The following is a 12,040-nucleotide window of genomic DNA, read 5'->3' on the forward strand; positions in this document are numbered from 1 at the left end:
AAGAAGTAGAAAGGCCGCCCTTCGGCCAGCATGTACGATGACGTGATGGAGCCGGCCGGCCGCCGAACGCCGTAGCTGGCGCCAAGGCCACTCCCAAACAGCCACCGGATAAGAGCACTGACCCGATCTGGTTCTCCATCTCTTCTACTCTTCGTCTTCACCACCACGGCGACGCCACGAGCTAGAGAAGTAGCGGAGAGCCTCCAGAACAGGGGACCAGACGAGCTTATTGGTGGATGAGCCAGCAGCACGCCCCTCGGCAGCGACTGGCCGCCAGCCAGCCTTGCCTGAGACGCAGCCACCGTGAGCCACCAGCCGCTGCTCGTACGCGGCGGCGGCGCTCTCCACATCGGCATACAGCCATACGCCACATGGGCACTACTCGACCTCAACCTATACCTAGACTCTATATACATAGGACAACGCCATGCACCTCTCCCGTCTCCGCTCCGGCCGGCGTCGCCGTCGGAGAAGATAAGGGATCGGGCCGGGAGCGGTGGAACTCTCTCGACTCTCAACGGGGGCTGGTGTCCTTTGGGCTCATTTTGCTTTCGAAAACCCACTCCTCAGCTTCCTTGCTCCTTTAGACTCTACTATCCCCTGGGAATGTTGTTGGGCTGATCACCATCACATGATTAATGCCTTTGACAGGTCAATAGTTAAGAAGGAGGTGACCCAGGCGATCATGGTGAAGCCGGGGTGGAGGAAGGGGCACAAGGTCACCCTGGACGGCATGGGGGACGAGAGGCCGGGGTGCCTGCCGGCCGACGCCGTCTTCACCGTGGCCGAGAAGAAGCACTCGACGTTCAAGCGGGTGGGCGATGACCTGGTGCTCAAGGCCAAGGTGCCGCTGGTGAGCGCGCTCACCGGCTGGTCCTTCTCATTCAGGCTCCTGAGCGGCAAGAAGGTGAGCTGCTCGTTCGACGACGAGGTCATCTGCCCCGGGTACGAGAAGGTGATCAAAGGCGAAGGGATGCCGATCGCCGAGCAGAGAGGCGCGCGGGGCGACCTACGGGTGAAGCTCGAGATCGTCTTCCCGGAGCAGCTCACCGACGAGCAGCGCGCCGGCCTCGCTCAGATCCTCAAGGACTGCACCTGAGTGAGTCTGCAATGTTGTTGTTAGGCCCAGCTGTATGTATGAGTTTTCCCGGCCGTGCTGTTAATACCTCTCCAGAGGGTGTGAGTACATAAAGAGATGGGTCCTTGTACATACAGTTCAGTTTTTCTCTCTATAAATATATAAAACGTGAGGCAAGCATTATGTGGATAGTATAGTACATGTTTGGTCCATGAGCTGTATGTGCACGCGAGATCTCGCCTTGTTTTCTTGGCCTATTGATGCATCCAGTTCATTCATTGCATTAACTATCGAGTTAACTATCTCAGAGTGCAGTTAATTGGTGCTCGTTCCGTCAGTTACTAGCGTGCGCTGGTGCCAGCCTCGCGCTAATCCCTTGCTTGGCCGAGGAATTTACATTGCAGGTTTGCTTTGTGCATTCTTCCCCAGCTTTTCCTTGTCACCAACTGACACCCTGTTGATGCTGGTGGTGCTTAAATCTCAAGGAATTCAGGACAGTTTCACCAGTTAATCATACTGCTGCTGCAGGTGCAAGGATCGTGGATGGGCCATTTGGTAGGCGAGAAAAGCCCGCGCGATCCGGAGAATTCGACGAAACTGGACCATGGCAATGAATCGCTCGTACTCGAGCGCGAAAATTGAATGAAATGATCTAGTTGAGCTGAGGGGAGGAGGAGCTGGAATTGATGGTTGGTGCAGTGCAGTTCCTCCAGCAGATGTTGGGCCCCTGATGCTCCTGGAAAGGAAAGAGCAACCAAACCAACCCTGTTTGGGAGTTGCGGTGGTTCAGTGCCAATTGGCGTTTGGTAGCCCAGCAGCAACAGAAGAGAGCAACTTGTGTGTGTGCTGCACTAGTGCCAGTAGGTGCTGCACAAACACCTTGGGACAACTTGGCAACAAGTTCTCGATATGCTGCTGAATGCTTATGCCTAAACTAACCTTCCTTTTTTTCTCCTTTCTCAGACCATGCATACTGTAGCGAATTCGACAAGATGTGGTGCCGGCAAAGGAAGAGAAGGCATTTTATGTTCACGTGTCACAGGGTGGTCAAGAGGCTGCTGAATATAGATCCTAAGTTACAAACATGGAAGAATCGGTCGGATCATCGCCGGCGGCGGCGCGGCGGGGATTAGCTAGTACCCCATGACCGCCGACGACATGTTGAGCAGGGGCCCGAGCGTGTCGGGCGCGAACTTCCTGGCGAACAGGAAGCACATGGACGTCGGCCTCTGGTTGTAATAGCAGGGCCTGTCGCTCCTCCACCTCCTCCTCCTGATGCCCTGGATCGCCGCCGCCGTCACGTTCTCGGCCGTGTACTTGGCCGGGTGCGCGCCGCCCTTGCTCCAGTCCACGTACGTCACCGTGCGGTTGGCGTTCCGCGCGCCGTGCAGCATGTTCACCGTGGTCGGGAGGTAGTGCTCGTCCGGGTAGCACGTCGGCCGGCAGTGCCGCCGGAAGAGCGGGTAGTACTTGGTGTCGGCGAGCACGCTGACGGCCAGGTCGCGGCTGAGCTCGAACCACTGCGAGCCCTTCCTCCACTGCGCCAGCCTGATCGCCGGCGCCATGCGGCGGCTGTACCGGCCCTGGCACTGCTTCGTCTGCTGGTAGTAGACCTCCACGAAGCTTTGCCGCGAGCCGACGAGGTAGTCGTAGACCGCCCGGAAGCTGTGCAACGGGATGCAGCTCTCGGAGAGCAGCACGAAGCGCTCGTTGGAGAAGTCCAGCAGCGCGTTCGCCAGCAGCCGCCGCTCCGCGTCCATCAGCGATATCGATCCCCACTCCGTCTCCTGCACGCACGCACGCACGCGGAAAAGGATTAATGGCCGCACGTGAGGATGCATGCATGCCGCCGGTCATGGCGCCGGCGGCATTGTGCTGTGCCTTGTCGTGGAGTGTAGCGCGGACGTTACGTACCTGGCTTGGGATTTGGCGGCCGTAGAAGGGCGAGTCGGCGGAGACGTTCACCGTCATCCCCGGCGGCGCGTGGACGTAGACGGAGAAGCGGTCCTCGTTGCCGCGGAAGAAGCGCTCCCAGAGCGGCGCGAGCGGCAGCTCGCCGCGGCCGGTGAGGAACATGAAGGCCACCTTGGGCACGCGCTTGAACGGGTACTCGGCGGCCACCGGCACCATGGAGGCGCGCCAGAAGAGCTGGTCGTCCGTCATGTCGTGCATGAGCCGCGTCGGGGCCACGAACTCCGCGAAGCCGGCCTCCGCCTCGGCGCCGGCCTCGGCATAGACAGTGGTGGTGGTGGTGCTGGGGAAGACGATGCTGTTGTAGGTCCTGGTGTACTGGGTGCGCGGCCCGGTGGCCGTCCAGAGGCCGGCGATCACGCCGACCGCGAAGATCACGAGGAGCATCACTGACCTGGCGAGGCAGGTGGAGGACTCCTTCCTCGTGAACATAACCCTCAAGTCGTCGACGACCCCGCCCTTCATGGCCGAGCTCCCTTGTCGCCACGCCACGCTACAAGACGCAAGCGTACAACGCCACTACGCGGCAAAACCAAAACCAAAACCAAAACCCCTCGACATGAACGACGGGGAGAGCTCCGTTGCTCGATCGATCGGTCGGTCGACGGATTTAAACGAGAAGGTCGGCGGCGGATCGCGTGCGAGGCTCGGCTAGCAAAGCATACGATGCGATGCCAGGGCGAGCCGCGCACTCCAGTACGTACACCTCTCCGGCTCCTGATTATTCCCGGGAGCTAGCTAGCCTTCACGGGCAAGCCATGGAGGGAGGCGGAGAGCCGGAGAAAGGTATATGCAGCCGCGGGATCGATCGATCGGTGTTTCCCAGGATGGCGGTGGTAACGTGCGAAAAACAGGCCGGGATGCGGCCAAAAGGAGGGGAGATCGAGACAGGGATCGAGGGAACAACAAGAGGGCGAGGCGCGCGAGAGAGGAGGATCTCCCGCGTTTGAAGTACGTAGCGTGTGCACGCGGGAAGGCGATTTATATACGGCGAGCGCCGTCGCGGGGACACACGAGTCTTCTCGGTAATGTCAAGCCCTGGTATGCTCGATCGATATATGCTGTCCAGCTTGACGGGATATATGTCAGTTATAGTTTCGAGGACGTATATGCATAGGAATCCAAGGCGCGTACGTGCGCGCGCGCAGCTTCCGTTCCGGATTGTGTATGGAAGCTTCCTCAAAATACATATCGGTTTTAGAAGTACACGAAGACGACAACTTCAAGGATGGCAGAGGGCATATTCGCCAAGGTGAAGTTTGGTAGATTGGTGTCGGATATGTGTAATCTGGCGCAAATGTATAAAGGCACCGTGGGTTAGGATAAATAGACTAGTGAAATTGGTAGACAAACATAGGTCAGAAAGAAGATGATCCAAGCACAAGCGGCGGTGGTGGTCGGTTGATTCTGGCAAGATGATGGCCTGAAGTGGCTTTGTGGTCGATTGCACTATGTCGATTTAGTAATACGGGGAGAAGCGTCTGTGGTCATACCCTAAGAATAGTCTTTTTTTTTTGCGTACCAATTGAGAGCTTTATTCAACGAAAGAGCTCCTAGCATCATCAGCCATAAGACTGGTGAGTAGGAAAGAGGGTCTATATCGAGTCCAACTTTCGGTGGCCAACAATGTGCATGCATGTTTAGTACAAAGGTGTGCCAGTACATTGGCTGATCTGCTTACATATTGAATAACAAAAGAAGAAAAAGAGGAAACTAGCTCTCTAATTTCTAAAAGTAAAGGTGCCACAACAAAAAGGCTATTGTGACGAGTGTTCCAGAGATTAACAATTTCCAGGCAGTCTGTTTCCATGATCACATGGGAGAAGCCACGTAGATTAGCAAAGATAACTCCATCACGCAGCGCTAAAGTCTCCCCTATGAACGGATCCGATATCCCCGGATGGGGTTTGCTCCAGGCACCCAACAAGGCATTTGTGGATCGAGCTACACCTCCCGCGCCCACCTTATTGGAGTCCACATTTACAGTTGCATCTGTGTTTATCTTGACGATCCCCAACTCTGGAGGTATCCACCCATGACCCGGGAGTATCGAAGCATGTGAGTCAGGCATATCAAGCAAAGCCAAATCCTCCCGAATTCTCTTAACCAAAATAAAAGGGTCAAGTTGATTATCATCATGAGTAACTCTATTCCACGAGTGCCATATGGACCACATTACAGAAATCATTTGAGCCCTTTGAACATCAGAGAACCTCCCATCACATATGATGTCACGGGACCATGTATCAGGGTGCAAGCGTGGCCTTCGAAGATCAAACATTGCAAAAGCTTGTTCCGAGAACAACTTGGCATGGGAGCAATTCACTAAGGCGTGCATATTAAATCCTCATCCATCGCATTACAGACATTACATCTGCTGATTACCTTTATATGACGATGCCTCAGGGTACTTTCATCTGGAAGAATTCCACGAACCACTCTCCGCCAGAAAACACGAACCTTCGGCAAGATCTTGAGCTTCCATAGCGACTTCCACATCTGTTCTTCTATCTGTGAGGATTCGGTAACCGTCCCTTCCCCTAGAGCTACAAGCTCCTTCTGGGTCACGAGAGCACGGTACACCGATTTTACAGAATAGATGCCACTTATTTCATGAGCCCAAGCAAGAAAATCATCACCACCCCCCGTCCTCAGCGGGATATTCAGTATGGCATCGGCATCAGGGGCTGTAAACACGTCGCTAATCAATTCTCAACGCCAAGTCCAGTTATCTGGGTCGATGAGCTGATCAACTGTCTCGAGGGTAGTCCCACCCGGTACAACCATGGGCGACAGAGTAGCGAGACCTGGAATCCATCTATCATGCCAAATTGAAATAGTGGAGCTGTCTCCCACCCTCTTGATCAGACCAGCGCGGAGCGCCGCCCTGCCAGCCACTCTCGCTCGCCATATGGCAGAGGAAGTCTTTGGCACCGTGGCCTCCATGAAATCACTATCAGGAAAATACCGACCCTTCATTACCCGAGCACAAAGCGACTCTGGATTAGTAATGAACCTCCAACCGTGTTTACCGAGCAGCACCAAATTGAAAAGCTTCAAGTCACGAAAACCCATTCCCCCGCGAGCTTTCGGATTAGCAAGTTTCTCCCACGCCACCCAATGAAGATATCGATGATCTAGGGAGCCACTCCACCAGAACTTTGCCATGCTGGTGTGATGACCCACAAGTATAGGGGATCTATCATAGTCCTTTCGATAAGTAAGAGTGTCGAACCCAACGAGGAGCAGAAGGAAATGATAAGCGGTTTTCAATAAGGTATTCTCTGCAAGCACTGAAATTATAGGTAACAGATAGTTTTGTGATAAGATAATTGGTAACGAGCAACAAGTAACAACAGTAAATAAAGTGCAGCAAGGTGGCCCAATCCTTTTTGTAGCAAAGGACAAGCCTGGACAAATTCTTATATAGAGAAAAGCGCTCCCGAGGACACATGGGAATTATCGTCAAGCTAGGTTTCATCACGATCATATGATTCGCGTTCGGTACTTTGATAATTTGGTATGTGGGTGGACCGGTGCTTGGGTGCTGTCCTTACTTGGACAAGCATCCCACCTATGATTAACCTCTATTGCAAGCATCCACAACTACAACAAAAGTATTAAGGTAAACCTAACCATAGCATGAAACATGTGGATCCAAATTAGCCCCTTACGAAGCAACGCATAAACTAGGGTTTAAGCTTATGTCACTCTAGCGACCCATCATCTACTTATTACTTTCCAATGCCTTCCTCTAGGCCCAAATAATGGTGAAGTGTCATGTAGTCGACGTTCACATAACACCACTAGAGGAGAGACAACATACATCTCATCAAAATATCGAACGAATACCAAATTCACATGACTACTGTTGGGGAACGTTGCAGAAAACAAAAATTTTCCTACTCGTTTCACCAAGATCATCTAGGAGTTCATCTAGCAACGAGTGATTAGATGCATCTACATACCTTTGTAGATCGCGCACGGAAGCGTTCAAAAGAACGGTGATGATGTAGTCGTACTCGACGTGATCCAAATCACCGATGACCAGCGCCGAACGGACGGCACCTCCGCGTTCAACACACGTACGGGACGGGAGACGTCTCCTCCTTCTTGATCCAGCAAGGGGGAAGGAGAGGTTGATGAAGATCCAGCAGCACGACGGCGTGGTGGTGGATGCAGGGCGTCACAGCAGCAGGGCTTCGCCGAGACTACGAGAGAGAGAGACGTAACGGGGGGAGATGGAGGCGCCATGGGCTGGTATGAAATCCCTCCTCTCCCCCCACTATATATAGGGGTGCCAGGGGGGGCGCCGGCCCTAGTAGATGGCATCTACTAGGGGGGGCGGCGGCCAAGGGGAGGTTTCCCTCCCCCCCCAAGGCACCTAGGGGTGCCTTCCACCACATGGACTCTTCCATGGTGGAAACCCTAGGCGCATGGGCCTATAGGGGCTGGTGCCCTTGGCCCATCTAGGCCAAGGCGCACCCCCTACAGCCCATGTGGCCCCCCGGGACAGGTGGCCCCACCCGGTGGACCTCCGGGACCCTTCCGGTGGTCCCGGTACAATACCGATAACCCCGAAACTTGTCCCGATGCCCGAAATAGCACTTCCTATATATAATTCTTTACCTCCGGACCATTCCGGAACTCCTCGTGACGTCCGGGATCTCATCCGGGACTCCGAACAACATTCGGATTTCTGCATATACATATCTTCATAACCCTAGCGTCACCGAACCTTAAGTGTGTAGACCCTACGGGTTCGGGAGACAAGCAGACATGACCGAGACGACTCTCCGGTCAATAACCAACAGCGGGATCTGGATACCCATGTTGGCTCCCACATGCTCCACGATGATCTCATCGGATGAACCACGATGTCGAGGATTTAATCAATCCCGTATGCTATTCCCTTTGTCTATCGATATGTTACTTGCCCGAGATTCGATCGTCGGTATCCCAATACCTCGTTCAATCTCGTTACCGGCAAGTCACTTTACTCGTACCGTAATGCATGATCCCGTGACCAGACACTTGGTCACTCTGAGCTCATTATGATGATGCATTACCGAGTGGGCCCAGTGATACCTCTCCGTCATACGGAGTGACAAATCCCAGTCTTGATCCATGTAACCCAACAGACACTTTCGGAGATACCCGTAGTCTACCTTTATAGTCACCCAGTTACGTTGTGACGTTTGGCATACCCAAAGCACTCCTACGGTATCCGGAAGTTAAACGATCTCATGGTCTAAGGAAAAGATACTTGACATTGGAAAACTCTAGCAAACGAACTATACGATCTTGTGCTATGTTTAGGATTGGGTCTTGTCCATCACATCATTCTCCCAATGATGTGATCTCGTTATCAATGACATCCAGTGTCCATAGTCAGGAAACCATGACTATCTGTTGATCAACGAGCTAGTCAACTAGAGGCTCACTAGGGACATGTTGGTGTCTGTTATTCACACATGTATTACGATTTTCGGATAACACAATTATAGCATGAATAAAGACAATTATCATGAACAAGGAAATATAATAATAATGCTTTTATTATTGCCTCTAGGGCATATTTCCAACAGTCTCCCACTTGCACTAGAGTCAATAATCTAGTTACATTGTGATGAATCGAACACCCATGGAATTCTGGTGTTGATCATGTTTTGCTCTAGGGAGAGGTTTAGTCAACGGATCTGCTATATTCAGGTCCGTATGCACTTTACAAATCTCTATGTCTCCATCTTGAACATTTTCATGAATGGAGTTGAAGCGACGCTTGATGTGCCTTGTCTTCTTGTGAAACCTGGGCTCCTTGGCAAGTGCAATAGCTCCAGTGTTGTCACAGAAGAGCTTGATTGGCCCCGACGCATTGGGTATGACTCCTAGGTCGGTGATGAACTCCTTCACCCATATTGCTTCATGTGCTGCCTCCGAGGCTGCCATGTACTCCGCTTCACATGTAGATCCCGCCACGACGCTTTGCTTGCAACTGCACCAGCTTACTGCCCCACCATTCAAAATATACACGTATCCGGTTTGTGACTTAGAGTCATCCAGATCTGTGTCGAAGCTAGCGTCGACGTAACCCTTTACGACGAGCTCTTCGTCACCTCCATAAACAAGAAACATTTCCTTAGTCCTTTTCAGGTACTTCAGGATATTCTTGACCGCTGTCCAGTGTTCCTTGCCGGGATTACTTTGGTACCTTCCTACCAAACTGACGGCAAGGTTAACATCAGGTCTGGTACACAGCATGGCATACATAATAGAACCTATGGCTGAGGCATAGGGGATGACGCTCATCTCTTCTATATCTTCTGCCGTGGTCGGACATTGAGCTGAGCTCAATTTCACACCTTGTAACACAGGCAAGAACCATTTCTTGGATTGATCCATATTGAACTTCTTCAATATCTTATCAAGGTATGTGCTTTGTGAAAGACCTATGAGGCGTCTTGATCTATCTCTATAGATTTTGATGCCTAATATATAAGCAGCTTCTCCAAGGTCCTTCATTGAAAAACTTTTATTCAAGTAGGCCTTGATGCTGTCCAAGAGTTCTATATCATTTCCCATCAAAAGTATGTCATCTACATATAATATGAGAAATGCTACAGAGCTCCCACTCACTTTCTTGTAAACGCAGGCTTCTCCATAAGTCTGTGTAAACCCAAACGCTTTGATCATCTCATCAAAGCGAATGTTCCAACTCCGAGATGCTTGCACCAGCCCATAAATCGAGCGTTGGAGCTTGCACACTTTGTCAGCATTCTTAGGATCGACAAAACCTTCCGGCTGCATCATATACAATTCTTCCTTAAGGAAACCATTAAGGAATGCCATTTTGACGTCCATTTGCCATATTTCGTAATCATAGAATGCGGCAATTGCTAACATGATTCGGACGGACTTCAGCTTCGCTACCAGTGAGAAAGTCTCATCGTAGTCAACCCCTTGAACTTGTCGATAACCCTTAGCGACAAGCCGAGCTTTATAGATGGTCACATTACCATCCGCGTCTGTCTTCTTCTTAAAGATCCATTTATTTTCTATGGCTCGCCGCTCAATGGGCAAGTCAGTCAAAGTCCATACTTCGTTTTCATACATGGATCCTATCTCGGATTTCATGGCTTCTAGCCATTTGTCGGAATCCGGGCCCGCCATCGCTTCTTCATAGTTCGAAGGTTCACCGTTGTCTAACAGCATGATTTCCAAGACAGGGTTGCCGTACCACTCTGGTGCGGAACGTGTCCTTGTGGACCTTCGAATTTCAGTAGGGGCTTGATCAGAAGTATCTTGATCATTAACTTCCTCTCTAGTCGGTGCAGGCACCTCAGGAACATTTTCTTGAGTTGTGCCATTTTCCGGTTCAAGAGGTAATACTTCATCAAGCTCTACTTTCCTCCCACTTACTTCTTTCGAGAGAAACTCTTTCTCCAGAAAGGACCCATTCTTGGCAACAAAGATCTTGCCTTCGGATCTGAGGTAGAAGGTGTACCCAACAGTTTCTTTTGGGTATCCTATGAAGACGCATTTTTCCGACTTGGGTTCGAGCTTTTCAGGTTGAAGTTTCTTGACATAAGCATTGCATCCCCAAACTTTTAGAAACGACAGCTTAGGTTTCTTCCCAAACCATAATTCATACGGTGTCGTCTCAACGGATTTCGACGGAGCCCTATTTAAAGTGATTGCGGCAGTCTCTAAAGCATAGCCCCAAAAGGAAAGCGGTAAATCGGTAAGAGACATCATAGATCGCACCATATCTAACAGAGTGCGATTACGACGTTCGGACACACCATTACGCTGAGGTGTTCCAGGCGGCGTGAGTTGTGAAACTATTCCACATTTTCTTAAGTGTGTGCCAAACTCGTGACTCAAGTATTCTCCTCCACGATCTGATCGTAGAAACTTGATTTTCCTGTCACGTTGATTTTCAACCTCACTCTGAAATTCCTTGAACTTTTCAAAGGTTTCAGACTTGTGTTTCATTAAGTAGATATACCCATACCTACTTAAATCATCAGTGAGGGTGAGAACATAACGATAGCCACCGCGAGCCTCAACACTCATTGGACCGCACACATCAGTATGTATGATTTCCAATAAGTCGGTTGCTCGCTCCATTGTTCCTGAGAACGGAGTCTTGGTCATTTTACCCATAAGGCATGGTTCGCACGTGTCAAATGATTCATAATCAAGAGACTCTAAAAGTCCATCAGCATGGAGCTTCTTCATGCGTTTGACACCTATGTGACCAAGGCGGTAGTGCCACAGGTATGTGGGACTATCATTATCAACCTTACTTCTTTTGGTACTCACATTATGAACATGTGTAGCATCACGTTCGAGATTCATAAAGAATAAACCATTCACCATAGGAGCATGACCATAAAACATATCTCTCATAAAAATGGAACAACCATTATTCTCAGATTTAAAAGAGTAGCCATCTCGAATTAAACGAGATCCCGATACAATGTTCATGCTCAAAGCTGGCACTAAATAACAATTATTAAGGTTTAAAACTAATCCCGAAGGGAGATGCAGAGGTAGCGTGCCGACGGCGATCACATTGACCTTGGAACCATTCCCGACGCGCATCGTCACCTCGTCCTTTGCCAGTTTCCGCTTATTCTGCAGCCCCTGCTTTGAGTTACAAATGTGAGCAACTGCACCGGTATCAAATACCCAGGAGCTACTACGGGCACTAGTAAGGTACACATCAATTACATGTATATCACATATACCTTTTGTTTTGCCGGCCTTCTTATCCGCTAAGTACTTAGGGCAGTTCCGCTTCCAGTGACCACTTCCCTTGCAATAAAAGCACTCAGTCTCGGGCTTGGGTCCATTCTTTGGCTTCTTCCCAGCAGCTTGCTTGCCGGGCGCGGCAACCTCCTTGCCGTCCTTCTTGAAGTTCTTTTTACCCTTGCCTTTCTTGAACTTAGTGGTTTTATTGATCATCAACACTTGATGTTCCTTCCT

At 50.8% G+C, this 12,040-nt stretch overlaps 2 protein-coding genes and 1 long non-coding RNA gene across 3 annotated transcripts in view; 2 read left to right on the forward strand and 1 right to left on the reverse strand.

Moving 5' to 3' along the window:
- The window catches only part of LOC119269778 (dnaJ protein homolog 1-like), a 3,418-nt gene extending 2,128 nt beyond the window's left edge, over positions 1-1,290 (forward strand). The window contains exon 3 of the mRNA XM_037551701.1: positions 652-1,290. Within this exon, the coding sequence (XP_037407598.1) occupies positions 652-1,099 (448 nt within the window). The 3' untranslated portion in view covers positions 1,100-1,290. The remainder of the gene's footprint in view (positions 1-651) is intronic.
- A 106-nt stretch (positions 1,291-1,396) lies between these two features.
- LOC119272400 lies at positions 1,397-2,147 on the forward strand. Its single transcript, XR_005134741.1, has 3 exons — positions 1,397-1,482; positions 1,607-1,938; positions 2,042-2,147. It is a non-coding gene; the product is annotated as an uncharacterized LOC119272400 (long non-coding RNA).
- A 41-nt stretch (positions 2,148-2,188) lies between these two features.
- LOC119272399 (glycosyltransferase BC10-like) lies at positions 2,189-3,612 on the reverse strand. The gene is made up of 2 exons (XM_037553895.1): positions 2,993-3,612; positions 2,189-2,865 (listed from the first exon to the last, which is right to left on the reverse strand). The coding sequence occupies exons 1-2, from the start codon at positions 3,512-3,514 to the stop codon at positions 2,212-2,214; spliced, it is 1,176 nt and encodes a 391-aa protein (XP_037409792.1). The 5' UTR covers positions 3,515-3,612; the 3' UTR covers positions 2,189-2,211.
- Positions 3,613-12,040: the final 8,428 nt, after the last annotated feature.

Source organism: Triticum dicoccoides, chromosome 3A (assembly GCF_002162155.2).
Source record: "Triticum dicoccoides isolate Atlit2015 ecotype Zavitan chromosome 3A, WEW_v2.0, whole genome shotgun sequence".
In the NCBI taxonomy this organism is placed as follows: Eukaryota; Viridiplantae; Streptophyta; class Magnoliopsida; order Poales; family Poaceae; genus Triticum; species Triticum dicoccoides.

Coding starts and splice junctions, on each gene's coding strand:
- LOC119272399 (XM_037553895.1), bottom strand. CDS start 3,514: ATGAAGGGCGGGGTCGTCGACGACTTGAGGGTTATGTTCACGAGGAAG. Junction 2,866..2,992: donor GCCGCCAAATCCCAAGCCAG/GTACGTAACGTC, acceptor GCGTGCGTGCAG/GAGACGGAGTGGGGATCGAT.